The 20148-nt window shown below is 40.2% G+C and overlaps 2 protein-coding genes and 2 non-coding genes across 6 annotated transcripts; all 4 read left to right on the top strand.

Annotated features, from left to right (window-relative positions):
* Nucleotides 1–5608: 5608 nt before the first annotated feature.
* On the top strand, nt 5609–8478 carry LOC101160979 (60S ribosomal protein L10). 2 transcript variants are annotated; one of them, XM_023956386.1, is made up of 7 exons: nt 5609–5652; nt 5777–5808; nt 6446–6504; nt 7458–7565; nt 7639–7777; nt 7880–8042; nt 8263–8478. In XM_023956386.1, exons 2-7 carry the CDS (start codon nt 5786–5788, stop codon nt 8422–8424), a joined length of 654 nt encoding a protein of 217 aa, XP_023812154.1. In that variant the 5' UTR covers nt 5609–5652; nt 5777–5785; the 3' UTR covers nt 8425–8478. The 2 variants fall into 2 exon arrangements, with proteins under 2 accessions (XP_023812154.1, XP_023812155.1); XM_023956387.1 differs by having other exon boundaries at nt 5644–5698; nt 8263–8475.
* LOC111947698 lies at nt 7178–7310 on the top strand. Its single transcript, XR_002873590.1, has one exon. It is a non-coding gene; the product is annotated as a small nucleolar RNA SNORA70 (small nucleolar RNA).
* On the top strand, nt 8076–8208 carry LOC111947699. Its single transcript, XR_002873591.1, has one exon. It is a non-coding gene; the product is annotated as a small nucleolar RNA SNORA70 (small nucleolar RNA).
* Nucleotides 8479–10044: 1566 nt separating the features above from the next.
* Nucleotides 10045–19078, top strand: LOC101160733 (deoxyribonuclease-1). 2 transcript variants are annotated; one of them, XM_023956383.1, is made up of 9 exons: nt 10045–10285; nt 13451–13609; nt 14372–14460; nt 15183–15272; nt 15349–15461; nt 15555–15667; nt 16910–17067; nt 17145–17241; nt 17351–19078. In XM_023956383.1, exons 2-9 carry the CDS (start codon nt 13460–13462, stop codon nt 17495–17497), a joined length of 957 nt encoding a protein of 318 aa, XP_023812151.1. In that variant the 5' UTR covers nt 10045–10285; nt 13451–13459; the 3' UTR covers nt 17498–19078. The 2 variants fall into 2 exon arrangements, with proteins under 2 accessions (XP_023812151.1, XP_023812153.1); XM_023956385.1 differs by lacking the exon at nt 10045–10285 and adding an exon at nt 10292–10406.
* The last annotated feature ends 1070 nt before the right edge of the window (nt 19079–20148 follow it).

The following is a 20148-nucleotide window of genomic DNA, read 5'->3' as shown; positions in this document are numbered from 1 at the left end:
AAACAAAAGATTTATTGAAGGAGAACTGCTGGGAATCCATTGGGTGGGGGGTGTCCAGGTGTGTCAGGATGCCCTGCCTCATTCTGGACAGGTAGGGAGGACAGGTAGGGAGAGGGTGAGCAAAGAACCAAAAGGTGGAAAATACACCAAACAGGAACAGTAGAGGGCAGCGAAGGGACAGGAACTGTCAAGGCCTGACACCGTCTCACACAGATGGCTTTAAACTGGATGAATGATGTTAACGGTTGCCCTGTGAGAAGATGTAAACATCAGTTTATTGTTTTACTTTAAAGTACAATCAAGTACAGACAAAGATATAATAATTGACCTAAAACACACTGTTCAGCTGCAAACATGGGAGGCACGTTCGTTTCCTCTTCATACCGAGTAGGGTTATGGGAGGTCATGATTTCTTTGGATATACCCTGACTCATTCACCAATCCGTTACAGAACCACATGTGGAAGAAGAAGACCACAATCACTCCTAATTACTGACAAGAACAACAGGCTGGACTCACCTCAGAATTCTTTAAATCTTCAAAGGGCCCATCATGATATTCTAAACAATATCCATGTATTTTGATATATATCAACTTCAACACACAAAAAGTAAAATTTTTAAAAATTAAATGTTAGGTATTTTACTGAGTTCTTCTCCAACCTGAAAGTAAGAGGACTCAATCTCTGAGGCCCCGCCCTTCGCTCCTTGTGGGCACCGCCCATTTCATGATGTCAACCTAGACTTGGCCTCAGCGTCAGTGTCTGCGTCTAGCCCACGAAAACAAAAAACATCAGAACGTTTGCAAAAATGGATATTCATATTGTCCATATAAGTGTTTAGCCGATCCCAATTAGATCCACGGACAAAGTGGGTGTATGTGTTAGCCTGGACTCTTCCAGGTCGGGGCTGTACCTCACTTTGTGATGTCACAATGTCAGAACCCGCTTGTTTTTGGGGATTGGGAGGGACTGGTGCTCAGAGCGCAGGTTTTTAGAGGAATGATATGCTTGAACGGATCAAAATACCACTTTGGGGTTGTTTATAGTGAGGCATGAACATTATATTACCTTTAAAAGCTCAAAAATGTATTTAGCATTATATGGGCCCTTTAAATCTGTCAATTTGAAAGGAGTCTTGGACCACAAGACACAGTGGCGCTTCTAGATCATGATTAAAAGTTGTATTTACTCGGATGGATGGATGGATTTGCAATTATTCAAACTATTGATGCAGGGATAAGTGACCACCGCCCTCCAATAAATGACCTTGACTTTTTTCCCTTTTTATACAGAGATTTCTCCAGTTTTCATGAATCTTTCCCTCCAGATAACAAGATTTGAAAATCATTTGAAATTTGACCTTGAAGAACATTGTTATTTAAGTGTTCCACGATGTCATTACACACACATCATCACCGTACTTGAGAACCTTTCCTCATCTTGCATCTGTGAGACTCTGTTTATGTAAATCACCTTTTTTTCCCCACACCAATCATAAAACAGGTTCATCTAAATTAACTTTCTTGATTGCAAGATATTCTCACAGTTGAGCCTTTTTTTTCAGCCATTTGTAACTCCTGACCCAACTATTGAGGCCTGTAACAAACGCAAGATTTGAAATCAGTTAATTTATTGGATAAAAGTGCATTATTTTCTGCTTTCTGGTGTAATGTATGTTTTGCTGGGATTTAAAATGTTGCCTAATGGGATTGCGGTTTAGTCTTAATTTTCTAAAACCTCCAGTCATGTATAAGTAGAAATTTGTGTAAAGTATCTAAAGGAAATTAAAATCCCAATGATTATAAAGACTCATCAAGTAAGGAAATAGTTGTATTGCTCTTTTTCAGCCTGACTCTAATGCAAAGCTTTATATAGGCTTCCTTTTAAATACATCCCAAGGGCTGCATGTTTAATGTGTTTGACTGTAGTTTCATATAATTGGGATTTCATTATTTATTTTTAAGCACATTCATAAATGTGAAATGTTTGCGTTAAGTTTAGACAAACAGTAGTTTTGCATGAACCATTCATGTGTCATAGTTGAATTTCTTCTTTTAGATGGTCAAAAACAGGAAGAAGCCACGCCTAAGTCATTGTTTTGACAGCATGATGATAGTCACCCAGCTCTGCTTGTTGCTGTTTACTTCATATTTACATTAAGCTGTCACTATGAGCAGTTTCTGTCAGCTTGATAAAAATCACAATTTTTCAATGGTTTTGAATTTTGCAGGATTTTAGAGACAGTGAAGAAGAAAATGAAAATTTTAGTTGCTCAAAAAAAAAATCACAAAAACCCACATTTTTATGCCAAACTGCTCCTATATTTATATGAAGGCACGGAAAAGTAATGTTGATGACTTAATGTTACAAAAATGAAAAAATTAAGAATAAAATAAGTGCAGCAATTTTAATTAAATGGGGCAAACTATCCAAACTAAAGACATTCATGTCTAGTATATAATTTAAGTTTTAAATTCTGTGCTTCATAAATGAACAAAAGGAGCAGGATTGGATACCTGTCACTGTGGCAGAGGCTGTAGAACAGAAGAGACTGTGACCGTCTGTTTGGGATTGTTGTGAAAACACTCTTCTCCTTGGTAAATCATGCAGGTAAGTGGGAAACGGAAGGGTTTGATCTGAACAAACCAAGCAATAAAGTTGCTAAGTAACAAAGTAATGTTTGGCTTTAAGCCACAACTAGAAATCAGAAACGATGTGATACAGTTATAAAGCATGGCTGTGAGGGCTGATGATATGGGCTTACTCTGACATCAGAAGCTAAACTCAGACCTTGATCCAGGAATTCTACAGAAGAGTCCAGGAGCCAAAACCATTGAACACCTTTATGAAATTTAGAGAAACAAATAGATAGAAGATCGGAGAGGAGATCCAGAAAATGATGCTCCACGTTATTACTGCCAAACTGGATGTTCAAGCTGGACGTGCTGAGTGTTGCTCATCTATCGTATGAATGAAGTACAGTGGAAAAATGAATTGTTTTTTTAAACGATCTGATAATTATGTCCTGCAGCAATCCTGGAATGTAAGGACCAGATTGCTTTTGCACTTCTTTCTTACTGTGCTTTTGCACGAAAATCTTACCAGATACTCAAAAACTCACCAAAGTGTGCACGCACCTAGCACCTGGGGGAAAGGAATTTTGGGCAAAACGACTTGAGTAAGTATGTTGGATTTAGAAACCATAGATATTTAACGTTGTCAGTGTGGCAATCTCACAAAGTGGCAGTCTACTTTTGTTTGCAATTTTTTTGCTGGATCATGGTGAAAATAAAAAAATAAAAAACAGAAAAGCTGCCATTCTGAAAAAATAAATGTATCAGTTTTTAAGGCTGTAATCTGTGTTTTTACTTGGATTTTTATGTCTATTGTTTTTAGCATTTTCTATGTATATTAAATGCACCTTTTAATTTGAATTTCTGTTTGCTTTTATAGTCTTGTTATTTGGACCTTGAGTCCATAATAAGATTGTTCTATTCTATTCTATTCTATTCTATTCTATTCTATGAATCTGTCCCTTAAAACCCTCTCCAGGGTGGCAGGGGCAGAGGGCCCAGCCAATCAGTCAGTGAGGGTGGGTCAAAGGGGGCAGCAAGGGCTGGTAGCGCCTGCAGGCCACATACATTTTTATTACGTTTTCTTACACACAGAATTGGGCTGCTTGATCATGACTGTAGTTTCTAAACACTTGTAAGACACCGCTCACAGTTCATGGTCATAAAATAAACAGGCTTGGATGGAAATGGAAAAACTGATCCCTCTCTTAAGCCTTGGTTGAAAAACGAGTGGGCTGCATCTATTCCTCAGTGTCCTTGTGACTGAGTGTGTGTGTCATTGTTCACCAGAAACAGCCACATACTGCAAGACCATTTTTGGTCCTCAATCGCTGAGCCTGGCTGCTGGCCTTCGGCTCAGGCACAGGAAGAGTCCTGTGAGATTCAGACAAAACAGAACGATAGAGAGCTGACGGCTGACCTTCACATGAGGCTGCACAGAGGCCGCAGCAGGAGTTCAAAGAGTTCTGGGATAAGATACTGGCTTTGTATGAAGTTGCCAAACAAGCTGCACCACATCGACTCCTTCTTGTACATAAACTCCCTTCAAAGATGTGTGTGCATGTCACTTCTTCTGCTTAGTCTGATACTGGACCCCCTGCAGGATGTTAGCAGGCCTTTCCTGTTTCTTCTTCATCGGAGAGTCATGTCAGCCCAGCAGGACCCAGATTGGATTCCACGCGTTCCTCAACTTCAGAAGAACATTTGCTCTTCATTACCGACCTTTCAGATGTGAGCTCACTGTTCTCTTCTTCAATCCAACCACATTTCCTTTGAAGCTTCGTGTGTAAAACTACACTGCCATCAAGTGGTCACATTCTACTTCTACTAGGAGAAATATTTGTTGTTAGCGATTAAGCTCAGCTGGTTTCTTAGATCCCCAATATTTTAAAAATCAAGCCCTGCAAGTTATCTACCTTAACCTATTCTGTGGAGACACATGTGGGCATTAGCTTTCCGGCAATTTCAAGACGTTTCTCAGTTTGTCTCAATGACTAAGAAAAATCCTGTTGACTGAATGACTCTTAAAAGACAAAATGTATAAAATACAAAGGTTTTAACAAATCTGAAGTAAAAAACATGAGACAAAGAAAGCTTACAGTTGCTGATATAGTTTGATGGGGTGTTTGATGAATTCATTCACAAACACATCGCTGACTTATCTAACACACTCAAATAAAAAGGAAAAAAAAATTGTATTTAAAACACAACAAAGTAAAATAGTTTGATTGGTTTTCAGTGCAAATTTTTTTTTTTTTGGACATAGGTTGAATAACAAGGAACATTTTCACTTTCACTCAAACATTTTGGAAAGAGTTGGCTCACTTTATAACAACATAACTCGGAAAAAAAGAATGTCAACTGTATGATTCCCCTGAGGTTTCTTCTTTGTTTCCGGAGTCTGTTTTTTTTTAAGGAGTTACCGTGAAGGATGATCCAAGGGCAGGGATGCCCAGATTAGTTTAGTCTGTTAAGTTAGTTCAGTTTAGAATTTCCCTATTGAATTCTATGTACTCATGATCCTTCTGATTTCATGTTTACTTCACAATTACCGGTATAAAAGCCCATTGAGACGACTGATGTTGTGATTTTGGGCTTTAAAAATAAAATTGAATTGAATTGAATTGAACTGTACAGCAAACGTTCAAAATAAACACCAGGGGGGATACATGTACAAAAAAAATTATATTAAATTTTAAAGCTGAGGAAATGACAAGTTTTATTTGCTTTTTTGTTTGTACTAGTGGAGATGGAATGTAAGTAAGACCTAATTTGGGTCGTTTTCTGTGCAGATTACTGTAATTCCAGAGAAAAAGTGATTTAACATCCGGTGGTTTTGCTCAGTCATTTAACAAATTAAACTACACCTCCCAGAATGCTATTGATGAAAAAGAAAAAAAAGCTTCATAACAGCGTTGGAAATATTTTAGATTTTCTACACCAAATATGTGTAAGAAAATATGTATGAGTATTTAAAAAATATTTTTTAAAATATTGTATTTAATTTAAGTTAAAATCCTTGCCCGGCCAACACTGATGACGTAGCGGAAGTTCCTTCCTCTTCCTTTCCTCCATTAGGTGAGTGCGTGGTGGGATCGTGTACTCATCTGCTCTTCTTCAAATTGTAAATTCAAAGTTGTTTTCCGCACTCTTGAGCTCAGACTCCGCTAAATAACGCCGTTTTTTGGTTGTTATTTTGCAGATTGTAACCATGGGGCGCCGTCCAGCCCGCTGGTGAGTCTCTCCCTGCTCGGTTTTAGATCAGGGCCCGAAGCGGAAAATGGCAGCGGCTCCGAACCATGTGGAGGGCTCCGCGCGCCGGCAGGCCTCCACACGAGCCGGTTCTTAATGGAATATGTTTATTTTCTTAAATAGTTTGTGTTCGTTTTGTCTCTGTGTTACCCTACTGTAAGTTTGTGATCACAGAGCATTAGCTTTACGAGCTAATGTTAGCTACGTCTATGCTAGCAGGAATTCTCAATTCTTTTCAAACTTAATTAATAGCGATTAGTTTGACCGAAACATTTTAAAAGTTGTTCCCTCCCAAAACAGTAGTAAAACTAAAATATAAAACTTTCTGTTTAAGTGGAACACGCGGACACTTTTCTTTAAACGTTTCAGTTTTTCCTCCCAAATACTTTACACATAACAGATGCCCAGATATTTACTGTAAATGTCTACTCTTTTTAATACTTTAAATGACTTTGGAATGTATTTTATTATGCATGCTAAAGTATACCGTATTACAATAAAATCCTCCTATTTTAATAAGCACTGTTAATTCTGGTGTTTTAGCTATCATCTGTTTGCAAGCTTTGATTATTTCCCCACACATCATCATCATCATCATCTCTCCTGTTTTGTTTGTTAGTTACCGCTACTGCAAAAACAAGCCCTACCCAAAGTCCCGTTTCTGCAGGGGTGTACCTGGTAAGAGACTCACAGCAATCACATCCATTTACGTGGAAAGAAAAATGTTATGAGTTCATGTTTTATTGGCATCAGCTGTTTTCATGGCAGGATTTTGAGTTTTCTTCTGGATTCATATTTAGCATTAAGTTGTTAGTTAATGAAGTTAATTGAGCAAATTAGAATAACAGAGGTGGGTGTTTGTTATTTCTAATATATAAAAAAAGGAAACAATTCAGCTTTGATCTTTAAAGTTTTCATCTTCTCAACTGGAAGGCTAACCAGATTTGATCAGACCTAATTTAGGTTATCTTTAATGAAGAGTTATGGAGCACTAGTCAAGTCCACTAAAGATATGTGTTACAGTAGATGCAGTTTAAAGAATCGTAAACTTATTACATCGTTTAGTCATCTAGACGTACTTAAATTTGAATTTTAGCTTAAACTATTTCCAGGTGACTTTGTTTTTGGATGTCAAGTGTGTTTTGTTTGTTTGTCTTGAGTCTTGAGACGATGTTTTGCTCAAAGGAACGAGAGCAGGTGGTTTTTCATCTCATTTAATTTGGACCAAACTCAAAAATGTTGTTTTCCTGTAGCAAAAGCTTGAAGTGCATCCATCTAACCGTGGAGTCAAACTGTCAGACTGAGATGTTGATCGTCTGGTTGAGCTTTGTTTGGATCCGCTGTTTATGTCCTGCAGCTTATTAAGCCGACTGGTTGTGTTCTCGTACATCTCCAGTGTGCAAAGGCTGCAGACAGAGACTCTTTGGTTGTGTATGTCCTCAGCTGTGAGGTGCTGAGTGCTTTAAGGGACCACTGAGACAAATCTGTCAAAACTGAATCAGTTTCCCTTTTAGTTTGATTTTAAACCTGTAAACATCACTAAGAAATCCTAGGAAAGGGTTGGAAGTTGGCAGGGTTTCTGCTTTTTCTTCTGTATTTGTTCAGCAACTATTATTTTTTGTTTCACATAGATCCAAAGATCAGGATCTTTGATTTGGGCAGGAAGAAGGCAAAGGTGGACGAGTTTCCTCTGTGTGGCCACATGGTGTCTGATGAGTACGAGCAGCTGTCCTCAGAAGGTAAGGCGTCTTCTGAGCAGGTTGGGCGTTTCCGGGACTTTGTTTAATCGGCGTGAATCTGTGGTCCCTGCAGCCTTGGAGGCCGCCCGCATCTGTGCCAACAAGTACATGGTGAAAACCTGCGGTAAGGATGGTTTCCACATCCGCATGCGTCTGCACCCCTTCCACGTCATCCGCATCAACAAAATGTTATCATGCGCCGGAGCTGATCGGTGAGTTCGCCTGGGTTCATGCCGGCGATCGAAGGCGACGCCTTTCCGCTCGGATCACGTGACGACCCCCCCCCCCCCCCCCCCCCCCCCGTGTCTCCTCAGGCTCCAGACTGGAATGCGTGGCGCTTTTGGGAAGCCGCAGGGCACTGTGGCTCGCGTGAACATCGGTCAGGTCATCATGTCCGTGCGCACAAAGACTCAGAACAAGGAGCATGTGGTGGAGGCTCTGCGCAGAGCCAAGTTCAAGTTCCCCGGACGCCAGAAGGTAAACGAAGCCGTTGGCGTGTACAAATGTAGACTGCAGCTTATTAAGCCGACTGGTTGTGTTCTCGTACATCTCCAGTGTGCAAAGGCTGCAGACAGAGACTCTTTGGTTGTGTATGTCCTCAGCTGTGAGGTGCTGAGTGCTTTAAGGGACCACTGAGACAAAACTGCCCGTTGTCTTCTAAATATTTGCCCTAACGTCGTTCTTCTCCGACCCCCAGATCCATATTTCTAAGAAGTACGGCTTCACCAAGTTTAACACCTGCGACTTCGATGACATGATGGCAGAGAAGCGTCTGATCCCCGATGGCTGCGGCGTCAAGTACATCCCCAGCAAAGGGCCCCTGACCCGCTGGAAGGCTCTGCACGCCAACCCTAAATGAACATGCGCTGTCGGAGAACCGATCCAATAAAAGTGGGCTTTGAGAACCAAACGATGGTGGTGGCTCTTTTATGGTGAAACCGTTGGAAGGTCTAAAGATCTGCTGACCCGTGTTCTTATTGGGAGGATGCAGAAAAATGAGTTACAATAAAGTTAAAGCCTCGTGACATTTTGGAGCCAAACTCCTTTGATTTTCTTTTTAAGGAGCTTTACTTCTGTCTCTTTTGTTTCTTTCAGTTTTGTAGTTTTTGACCAAAAACGACATGCAGTACGGTTTTAAACATCAGATGTTTGGTCTTTGCAAACGGCAGGTTTTCTGTAGATTTCTGGGGGTTGAATAAGAAAACTGCCCCCAAAAAAATGGCAACAAACGTGTTTTTCCTTTATTGGAGGATGTAGACCAAAAAAAAGGTTGGAGGTTCCTCTAATTTATAAAAAGCTTTTCAATCTATCAAAATTAAATCTTAACCGCTGAGCCAAAATGAGCCAGCAGAAGAAAAAAAGACAATTTATATTTAATTGATCCAGAACTAATTAAAAAGTTTGAACTGTTGCACCAGTTGTTGGTGGGAATAAAGTTTGTTGGAAATCTGTTAAACTTATAATTAAAACATTTCTCTTTCCAGAAATATCCTTATTGAGAAAAAATGTCAAAGCAAAGCCAGAAATGATTGACTGAGGAGCTGTAGAGCCAGAAAAGGCTTGAACATTTTTAACTGTTTATAAGGTATTTCAGGCTGAAACCTGTATATTAAAACTTTTTTGGTATTTCGCCCTTCATGGCAAAAAAATACAATTATATGAAAAAGCATTAAAATATTAATTGAAAAACGAGGGATTTAAAACAAAAGGATTTTAAATTTTGCCATGAAAGAACTGATACCTCTGCTGGAAGAAATAAATATTACAAATTTATAGTTTTGTTGTATCCAAAATATAAGTTTCTATGAATTTATTGACTTTTTGTATGTTTAAAATACTAAACTAAAAACTATTCCAATTATAAAAAAGTATTCTCTAGCAAATGTGAGCCACATAATTGCAGTTTGATACAAAAATTGGTAACAAAAGTCCTCAAGGTAATGATGCTTTATCTTTGTTTTTGTATTTTCTTAGACAAGACAAAGAACATTTATTGATTTTAAACTTTTTTAAAGAAGTGAAAAAACAAGCAGAGGTTGAGCTGAAATTTTAACTGCATGTTTGTGAATACAACTTCAGTACATGACTGGTATTGACAGAGTTTTCCAGAAAATCCTTTTGCGGTTGAAAGGAACCATCATTCCTAAAGTGACTGTTGAGCACAAAGAGGGAAGAAGGATCACATGATTTGTTTCAGGCCTCTGCTTTCTTAGTAAAAGTTTCCATTCTGTCATTCTGTTACAGGAACTTTTTTTTTAAATTTTCATTTGAATATTTTATCCTAAGTTGAATCCAGTTTTAAGATTAAATTTTAATTGAACATATTATTCAGTTTTTGTGAAAAAGCAGACTTTCAAATGCCTTAAAAGGAGTTTGAAAAGCGACCTCATGTAAGGTGGGTCTTACAATGCAGGGAACTCCTCCTTTTTTTTTTTTAGAAACAAACATCCAGTGGAACCAGGGAGGGGGGGGTGCTTGATCAGCTGCTGAGGGGAGGAAGAGGAGGGACTCAAACATGCAGGAGTTTCTGCTGTGAAAGAGGAAGGAGGAAGAGGAGTGAAGAAACCTTAGGACCTTCTTATCAGCAGCAGAAAGCGTGAAGATTAGAAGCAGCTGCAGTGCCGCTCTGGTTTCAGCTCCACCCACAGGAAGCTGTCCAGCTCAGAGTTTCCACAGAAGGACGGACTCCCTCCTACAAGCCCATATCACAGACAGCGCCGGTGAGTTCAAGTTTGTCCTTCTCTTTCTGACAGAGGAGACAAAGGAGGAGAACCCTGAAACCGGATCCTGATCTTCTGACTGAGAGCAGCAGAGAAACTGACTGCTTTCTAACAGTCACAGGTTTGACTGAGGGCCGCTTTTTTCTTCCATCCTGCAGAGCTGCATGAGTGTCTAACATTAACGGCCAACCTTACAGCTGCAGACTGAAGCTTTCCCGTTTGCTGCTTCAGTCCTGACAGCTTCATCTGTGTCATGCTGTCAAGTCAGGCATGTCGTGACGTGAAATAATGTAACAATACTTACCGCTTGTAAGAAAAGCAGACAGTGTGATGTGAGGCTGCTCTGCTGCTTTCAAACCAGCAGCATGACATCTCCAAAACAAGAACTGACAGTTTTTGCTCATAAGTGGGAAGTTCAAACTATCCAAGACTCGGTGTGCAAACCTCTTTCAAAAACCAAAAGGAAATGGTTCTTCTTGTTTTTTTAACCAAAGCCTTCAACCCAAAAACAAGAAACAATAGAAAAATAACAGCTTTTCAGTAGAGAAACACACAAACAAACACTACTGCCGAGTAACAACTTCTGACAACACACTGCAAGTCAAAGTTCACATGTTTTCATTCAGAGGTTTTTCCTTCATCAGAATTGATTTAGGTTAGTTGTGACTTGAGTAAACATCACATGACATGTTGAAGACCAAACAGGAAACAACTTTAAAACTGTGGAGAAGAAACCAACAGATCCAGTAAATCTGGAAGAAACCAACAGATCCAGTAAATCTGGAAGAAACCAACAGATCCAGTAAATCTGGAAGAAACCAACAGATCCAGAAGATCTGGAAGAAACCAACAGATCCAGTAAATCTAGAAGAAACCAACAGATCCAGAAGATCTGGAAGAAACCAACAGATCCAGTAAATCTGGAAGAAACCAACAGATCCAGAAGAAACTAACAAGGTGCAGCCATGGTAGGCGCGCCTTGCTTAGCATGGGTGCAGATGGTTTACAAAACCGGGGGGGGGGGGGGGGGGGGGGGGGGGGGGGGGGGGGGCATCGGTGACACAAACAGTCACATCTCAACACTGCTGAAAATGTGAAGATACAAGAAAAAATGACAATTTAAACACAGAAGCACAAACGCAGACAACAACACAGTACATGAGGCTCAATGGGTGGGGATGGGGGGGTGCCTGTGGATCAATCCAAGAGTACAGCCAAGAGGTGCATCTTCCAGACAATGCACGGGAAGGGGGGGGTGAATGGAGGGAAGGCCGAGGTCAAGAAGGCATGAGCAGCAAGTGTCATCCTTTGCATGCAGCTGTTGTTTACACTCTGTAGAAGTGAATATGTTTTGGTGGAGCCAACGGCAGCAGCCCTCAGCTCATGAAGGGAGTCTGATTAGATAAAAATTCTTCTGGGCGCCAGCAGTTGTTTGTTCTACTGGTTGAGTCCTCGACTGCTCTTGCAGATTTGATGCTGATTTTTGATCCAAAAAGTGGGCATTTAGACCAGTCTTCCCTCAATTCGGGCAGAAACGCGCTCCAAGTTGGCATCCATCTTCGGCACAAGTTCAAGGGTCGCAAGCACTTTGCTTAAGTGGGCAAGACAAGCACAGAGCTTTTGATCCACTTGTGAAAGTTTCTCTCTGTGAGTCTCTACTCCCTGAAGGATCTTCCCACACAGCTCAGACAGCTCGTCTCTCTCCGTCTTCTGCTCCCAGACTGCCCGATAAATCAGAAATCCTCCGATCCCAATAAGGAGGAATGCAATTATCAGAAATCCGAATAGATACACATAATAATAATAATAATAATGGATTAGATTTATCTGCGCTTTTCCAGACGCTCAAAGCGCTTACAGTGTGGCCATTATTCATTCACTCCTCATTCATACTTGGTGATGGTAAGCTATGGTTGTAGCCACAGCTGCCCTGGGGCAGACTGACAGAGGCGTGGCTGCCATTTCGCGCCTACGGTCCCTCTGACCATCACCGGGATCATTCATACACATTCACACACCAGTGGAGCCACACTGTAGCCACATCTACGACATCTTCCAGAGACAGCTGGGCCAGGCACACCAGCCTCTGCATGCCCCACGGATCGTTGGTGTATCCAGCCGCATGGGTTCCCTCTGGGCAGGAAGGGTCCGCTGTCCCATTCCTTAGTGTGGAGAAATCTTTGTCGATCGAATTGAGAGACCAGCTACTCAGATCCATATTCAGAGATGCAAAAGGGTGAAAAGTGCAGACAGGACAAAAGCCTTGGGAATAAACTGATGCAGGAGGAGCGAGAGGAAAAAGTGTCTGTCCTCGATGAGAGTCAAGCAGCATAACGGAACAGATTTGAGGGCAAAATAAAGAGGGCAAGCCCTTTAAATAAAGATAGCTTTTCCATTTGTCTCCATGATTTTCTGCACTGTGGCTAATATTATAATCATAGCCTTTGGAGAATAATTTTTAGAGACTTTATTTTAGAAGTTTTCTATATTTTTATGCACCATTCTACAGTTAGGAGGACCTCTAAAGCATGTTACAGACATACAGGAATTTAACCTTTTTAGCGACTAAATATCCTCTAATCTTTTTTATTTACTATTTATTTCCCTAGCTTACCCAGTAATTGTAACCCTGAAATACACCAATGAAAGGTGAAACATGTATGTTTCTTCTGTTCTACCTGTTAGTCATCCCGTATAATAGTCAAACTCAGGTTAGTATCAGGATTCAAAAGGAAAAATTTAATGCAGGGGCGGCAAAATGGGGCAGCTGCCACCCCAGCAAAAAGCATCGTCCCCCTCCTTTCCCCCCAATTTTTGAGTCAATATCAGTACCCTTATCGACAAAGGTTTAATAAATACAATTCAATTAATGGCACATCAACTTTAAAAAAAGCTTTTTTAATAGTAATAATAATAAAACACTTATTTTTGATCCTTTCATTTGTAATGGCCTTCTACTCTACTGTTCTTATTAATCACCCTTCCAACTTCCTTGCCCCCCACCTGCCCGACCATATAAAACGTCCTAGCACTGGGACTGATAAGGGGACAGGAGAGGAAAATAACTTAAAATAAACTTTTTTTCCCCCAACATAACAAAGGGAAGTCTTGCAGTAGTATAAGGTATGAACCCCGAAAAACCTCTGACTGTGTTTTTGTCTGTAGCTCAGAACCATGAGGACGTCATGTCTGCTGCTGCTCTCCTTCCTCCTGGACGTCAGAGTCGCATACGGAGCTGCAGACTTCAGAATCTGCGCCTTCAACCTTCAACACTTTGGAGAATCAAAGTCCAAGAAGTCTGACGTCATGCAAACTCTCGTGAGGGTGAGTACAAGGCCAGAACGTTTTACTTATTTTATTATTCATCTCCATCTCCTACTTTTAGTTTAAAGACCAGCAAGACTTTTGTCAGCTCTGCAGTTTTATAAAAAAGAGTTCTGTGTCTCAACAGAGACAGAAATCCTAACCCTAACACTAACCGTAACTGTAACCCTAACCCTAACCCTAACCCTAACCCTAACCCTAATCATAATCATAACCACATTCCTAATCAAAATCCTAATCCTAATCCTAATCATAACCCTCATCCTAATCCTAATCTTAACCCTAATCCTAACCCTAATCCAGCAACAATGTGCTAAGGTGTTGCCCGGAAGAATACTGAAACCAAACTTGAGTAGGAGCTGCTAAATTTTCAAACGTTTCATTGATCTTTTAAAGTTAAGGTCCTTAAAAGCACAAAGTTTTTGAATGAGAATACATTTTAAACCTTTTTTTCTAACAATAAAATCTTTCAAAAACCCTAAAAGTGAGCTAAACCCAATACAGATAGGAATCTTATTAAAAAGTTGAAGATTGGTCAAAATAGCTGAAAATAGTTGTTGAAAAGGTGCTGAAAACGTCTAAAAATTCACGCAATGTGTTTATTTTAACTATAACTAAAAGTTTTTACAAAAACAATGTTAATAAAAAACCAACATGTACAGTTTAGGCAGTGAGGGGATAAAGATGCTCATCAACTGCAGAAACTACAAAATCTATAAATGAAATCAGCTGTTGCATCAGGACTTTTTCTCTGTGCTGCAGATCATCACTCGCTGTGACGTCTGCCTCCTGCAGGAGGTCCGGGACAGCAAAGGGGGGGCTTTACCGGAGCTTCTGGAGCAGATCAGGAGGTGAACCGTCTCTGTCCATCACACCCATACACAGCCTTTTTACCCCCAGAAGTCATGAATAAAACGTTCTTCCGTTTTTTTTTTACTTTTTTGAGCTCCACTCTGAACCTTCTGGAGATTTAAGTCATGAGCCAGGAAACTGAGAAGACCCTCAGGAAAGTGGAGGCGTTCTCATAAATTAGAATGAAAGAATGTTTGAAGCAGATAAAGTCTAAAACAAACTTCACACCGTGCATAAACTTGACGTTTGTCAAAAACAAGAGGGTGAGATTAGGTGATGTTTACAGGTGTGAGTAATTGATGGATGTAAGACACCTAAAACTGAAAATGAAGAATGGAATGAACCTGTGGGAGCTTGTGGCTCACCCACTATACTCTATTTGTCAAAAATAAGATCGTTTTCAAGCTGCATTTTTTCATCTGCTCCCAATTCACAACAATTCAAATAAAGAAATACCCAGAAATGCAAGAATATGTTAAAAACACATTATTTTTCAGGAGGAGGAGGTCTTTAATGACCTGGATTGTCTCACACTGATACACAAAGGTAGATAAAGCAGGGATTCCCTTTGAGGAGGCAGAGTAATGCATTCAATGTTCTTAAAGAGTCCTGAACCATCAGAGGCTTACAGAGTGGACGACAGAGCGTGGAGCGTGTGGCGTGGCTGCAGCCTGTTGATTGTAGCTTTAACCCATCTTCTCTCTGCATCGCTTTGCTGCAGGTTTGACCCCAAACACACGTACAAGTCTGTGTCCAGCGAGAGGCTGGGCCGCTCAGACTCGTACCAGGAGCAGTATGTGTTCATCTACAGGTGAGCTCACACACCATTGAGTTGTCTTTAAGAGATGCTTCACAGAGAAACACGGAGTTCCTCCTTGTGTGCGCAGAAGCAGCACGACCACCGTCACGGACGAGTATCAGTACCCAGATGACCTTCCAGGAGACGAAGACGCGTTCTCCAGAGAGCCCTTTGTTGTGCGCTTCAAAGCTCCACAGACAGGTGAGGTGTTGTGAAACTCAGGAACCTCAGGTGAGACAGCATTTCACGCCAGGATGAGCTCCTCTCTCTGCATTTTCCTTGTTCTCGTTTCAGCTGTGAAGGAGTTCGTCCTCATTCCTCAGCACACCACTCCGACCAACACCACCAAGGAGCTGGACGCTCTGTACGACGTGCTGCAGCAAGTCAGGAAGATGTGGAAGACTGACGTAAGCACGCCTTATACTGATACCCCGCATGACAGATGGTCTCTTTAGGAACCGGAGGCATAGGACCCAATGTACAGGAGACCAACACATTGGTCCTGAAATGCAGGAAACCAGGTTTGGTGGCAGAAACGTTAACTTTGATAAACCAACTTAAACATGACAAAACCCATGGAAAAAAAAGACAAGGCTGATGACCTGACAAGAATAAAAATAAAACATGTTTTTTAAGTACACTGAAGATAATCAGTAGAAATGAAAACAGCTGAGATGATAATAAACCTGTTTTGATTGACAAGGGGACAACCCAAACAAAGCATATCCAAAAGTAGGATAAAAACTTCAAACTAAAGTTTTTCAAACTAAATTGACAAGAAATCTTAATATAAGAAATCTAAAAACTAGAAGTCCCACACAAGCATTAAACAAGGGAAAATAATCTAATAAAAATGCCAGCCCACTAGTTTTTTTCCAGTTTTAAGCCAAGGGTTTGTATTTTTTCCGTTTTTTTGTACCGACTTGTAGTTTATTTTAATCATAGTGTAATTAGTGCAAAAAAATAATTTTAGAACCAAGTGTCAACAAAATAAGAACACCATCTTAGTAAATCCTCATTAAAATCTGAAACTAGCACTTATTCTTAGAAAATAAATCTAGATTTTGTTTCCAAAATAATGACAAGGAATGCCAGTTTAACTTTATTATGATAAAAATAAAAATCCCTAAAATTGAACCAAAAATTCCAGTGCAATTTGAGTTTTCTTTAAGTCCTAAAATAATTTGGAGTCATTTTGATAATAATTTCCTTATTTCTTCAAATGAAACTAACATTTTGGACTGATTTTGAGAAAAGCTTGGAAATTTGTAGAGCAAAGAGAGGTTAAAACAACGTAAAACCTGGTGAAATATCTTGAATTTCTAAAAACAACATTTTAACCTAAAGATCTGAGAGCTTCTGCTTCTGTGGAGAATTTTGAATGTAATTTAAAACCCCATCTTTTTAGTTAAACTTTTAAATAACTAATTTAATCAACTTATTTATTTATTTATTAGGCATGTAATGGCTTTTATGGTTTACCATTTGTACATTTTTACCCTGTCAATCTTTTAATCTATGCAGTGTCTGCACAAATTTTAGCCACAGCTTTTCCTTCCTTTTTGATGCTTTATTAACCTAATTAACTTTGATCTTCTGAAAGGACTTTGATCCATGAGAAGTCGTGTGTAACGCTGAACGTGTTGCAGAATGTGATGCTCCTGGGAGACTTCAACGCCGACTGCAGTTACCTCCCCAAGAAGAACAGGAAGAACGTGCGCCTGATCACCGACACCAGCCTCTCATGGCTCATTCCTGACACCGCCGACACCACCGTGCGCTCCACCACCTCCTGCGCCTACGACAGGTGACCTGCTGTGACCCTCCATCCATCCTGTGACGAGCCTCTAAACTTCTGAGTCCTTCATGTTTTGCTGTCGACAGGATTGTTGTTCACGGAGAAACGTTTGACAGAGCGATTGTGCCGTCTTCTGCCAAAGCGTTCAACTTCCAGGAGGAATATGGACTAACAGAGAAGCAGGTAACTGTGCACGCCTGCATCCGTGCACGCGTCGTCTCCAGCCACAGACGTCTCCAGCATGTCATCCATGTACAAGTTCTGGTGGTAAAGCTGCTTGTTTGTTCTTCAGGCTCTGAACGTGAGCGATCATTACCCCGTGGAAGTTCTGCTGAGGGTCGTTCAATCAAGGTCCTACAGCGGAGCCGGTTCCTTCCTCGTCGACTGCTTCCTCCCGCTCCTTCTCCTCCATTTGATCCTTCAGCTCTTAACCTCATAGCTGAACAACAGACATGAGTTTGAGGAAAATCTGATCAAAGCCTCTGGATCCAAGCATGATGAAGATCATGAAGCATCTTCACTGAACGTGAAGGTTTGGAGAGAAGAGCTTGAGATGCTCAACGGACGACAGAAAGAATATTGGCTCTGTATAAAAGTTGTGCAGTGTAAAGATCCACAAGGTCATGCAGTTTTAAAAGTCTAGATTGATCAAATAAATTGTTTATATGATCAAGATATCCGTCTTTAGGTACAATTCTGACGGCTCGTTTTTGAAGTAAAAAGAGAGGATGTAGTGAGCTTTGATAACTATTCACAATAATATAATTTTAATGCCATAAATGTCTCTGCTTTGCCTTTAAAAAGAAATTATTGTAAAATTTTGCTTCATAAATGAACTGAAACATCTGACATTTTTATCAAACGACGAGCTGAACCTTTAGCGTGCTTACTGTGCTAAAGCTCACTGTTACAAGTTCAGAAATCTATTTTCATTTTCAGTTCAAAGTCCTGAAATTTGCCTCCTGACAGGAACTTTAGCCCGGCTCAAACGCAGCTCCAGCTCTGCCGTCTGCGTCTTACAGTTTCACTCACTCCAAGTTACAAATCCTCCCCTGACAGGATCTCAGCATTAAACATGAGTGTGTTTCTCTAATGACTGGAATCACTTATAATACAGCGAAAATCAATGAGACTGAAATTATCATGGATTTTTCTTCATAATAATTATACATTCAAATGAATGTGATAATCGGAGATAATCTCCAAGAGAAACTGATTTTCTGTAACAACTCCTTTCTGAGAGTTGGTGATTTGATGACAGTTTTGTTTCAACTCGCATAAACAGCTTTTTTCTGTGTCTCGGGTGTAACTGTTACTCACATGTCTATGGATCCTGCTCCAAGTGGAGCAGTTTCAATGTCTTGTTCATGAGTGAAGGAAGGATGGAGCGTTAGACTGTGTTGTAGTTGAGAAGGAGCCGAGTCAAAGGGCAAATCTTTTAATTCCCTGGTCAGAGTGTTCATATCCTCCTCATCTGTGGTCAGGAGCGTCAATAAAAACAAAAAAGTGAAGACAACTTAATTTTAGAGCAACTGTTGCATTTCCATGTCTAATAGAGGAGCACAGAGAAAGCTGATCGTTGATGGATCAACATTTGTAACAAAAAGACGGACTCACTTCAGTGTCTGTGCAGAAATGTGCAGCATGTTGAACAGCATCTGGACAAAATGAAGACATTCCACGCAGTGGTTTAGTGCTGAGGTTAAGGTTAACCCAAACCACACACAGGAGAACAGAAACCAAAGTGTTACCAGTGCTCAAGAGTTGGAACTCGTGCAGTTCAAACCACTTGGTGGAGCTGCAGGATGATATTTGTACCAAAGTTATTTTGAATAATGTATCATTTATCCCATAACATGCTAAGAATGTTATGTTGTTTCGTTTTCCTGCCTTATTTTACTTGCTGTGTGGAAGTGTGGAGAAAAACTTTTATAATCTATTTAATGCTGCAGAAAAACATTTCTTTGAAAAATACGTGATGTTGGATATAGAGGAAATATAAATGCATTTTTGAATTTTCTTTGATTCTTAAAGCTCATTTTGTCTTCTTCAATCTTTTTTTGTAAACTCACAAACATTATGATAAAAATGCAGCAAAGACGATACAAAAATAAAGTGGAACAAAACAGACATTAATGTCCAGAAACAGACGATATACTGTACACATATGTAACCATTTCTACAGCACTTTTCCAAATCAGGCTACTCAAAGGGCTTTACATACAAACATTATCATATTTTAAATACAAAAAGACATTAAAACAAATATTTTTTTCTAAAACCCATACAATGCCACCCCCCCCCCCCCCACACACACACACACACACAGACCAGTGCTGATTTCTTTAAGACTGCAAGGGAAGCTCGGCTTCCCTTATAATGTCACAAAATGAATGGTCAAATATGTACTATTGGTGTACCTGGCGTACATTTCACTACTGGTTGTATTTGCTAAGTATAACTTTGTATGTGACAAATAAAAATTCTTGATTCTTGATTCTATTGTAATAACATTTAATTGACTAAAATTGCGTTAGAAAACGTTCATCTCAAAGACGAGTTCGTTCAGAATCAGTTACATATAGCAGGTCGGATGACTCGATTTCCTTCCCATACATTCCCACAGCGTCACAGTGCATTTCCCTATTGAAGCCCAGCGTCCATTGACTTCAATGGGGCTGCTTTGAACGCATTTTTTCAGCGCTTCAAAACTAGACGGTCATTGGATAAACGCTGCGATAATGTCCCGCCCACAGACGCTCAGCGTCTCTGGGGGTGAATGGGGAGTGGGCTGGCCCGGACTCCGAGCTTCTGCGTGATGATTGGAGGGTCTGCATCTCCTTTTGACTGACAGCAATTCTGTACTATAAGGAATCACTGAAGCTATTCGCGCTCAGTCCCATCCCGGATTTCTCAAGTTCAGTCGAAATAAAAACTGCTGCAACCTATTTCTTTGATATTTGCTTGTCAAAATTGCTTGATTGTTTACTTTTAAATAAATAGACAATTTCATGATGTAGGCCAAAAATGAGGTTCCCCTCTCTGACAGACCAGAGACACAGACACACATAATGGGTACCAATTTTGTGG

The sequence above is a fragment of the Oryzias latipes genome, chromosome 7 (genome assembly GCF_002234675.1).
Source record: "Oryzias latipes chromosome 7, ASM223467v1".
NCBI lineage: Eukaryota > Metazoa > Chordata > Actinopteri > Beloniformes > Adrianichthyidae > Oryzias > Oryzias latipes.
This window is presented reverse-complemented; position numbering and strand designations above follow the sequence as displayed.

What these genes read in the sequence shown, in the direction of transcription:
- LOC101160979 (XM_023956386.1), top strand. Translation starts at nt 5,786, where the DNA reads ATGGGGCGCCGTCCAGCCCGCTG. An exon ending in GGGCGCCGTCCAGCCCGCTG is followed by an intron (nt 5,809 to 6,445) that starts GTGAGTCTCTCC and finishes TTTGTTTGTTAG; the next exon opens with TTACCGCTACTGCAAAAACA. An exon ending in TTTCTGCAGGGGTGTACCTG is followed by an intron (nt 6,505 to 7,457) that starts GTAAGAGACTCA and finishes TGTTTCACATAG; the next exon opens with ATCCAAAGATCAGGATCTTT.
- LOC101160733 (XM_023956383.1), top strand. Translation starts at nt 13,460, where the DNA reads ATGAGGACGTCATGTCTGCTGCTGCTCTCCTTCCTCCTGGACGTCAGA. An exon ending in TCATGCAAACTCTCGTGAGG is followed by an intron (nt 13,610 to 14,371) that starts GTGAGTACAAGG and finishes TCTGTGCTGCAG; the next exon opens with ATCATCACTCGCTGTGACGT. An exon ending in ATGGACTAACAGAGAAGCAG is followed by an intron (nt 17,242 to 17,350) that starts GTAACTGTGCAC and finishes TTTGTTCTTCAG; the next exon opens with GCTCTGAACGTGAGCGATCA.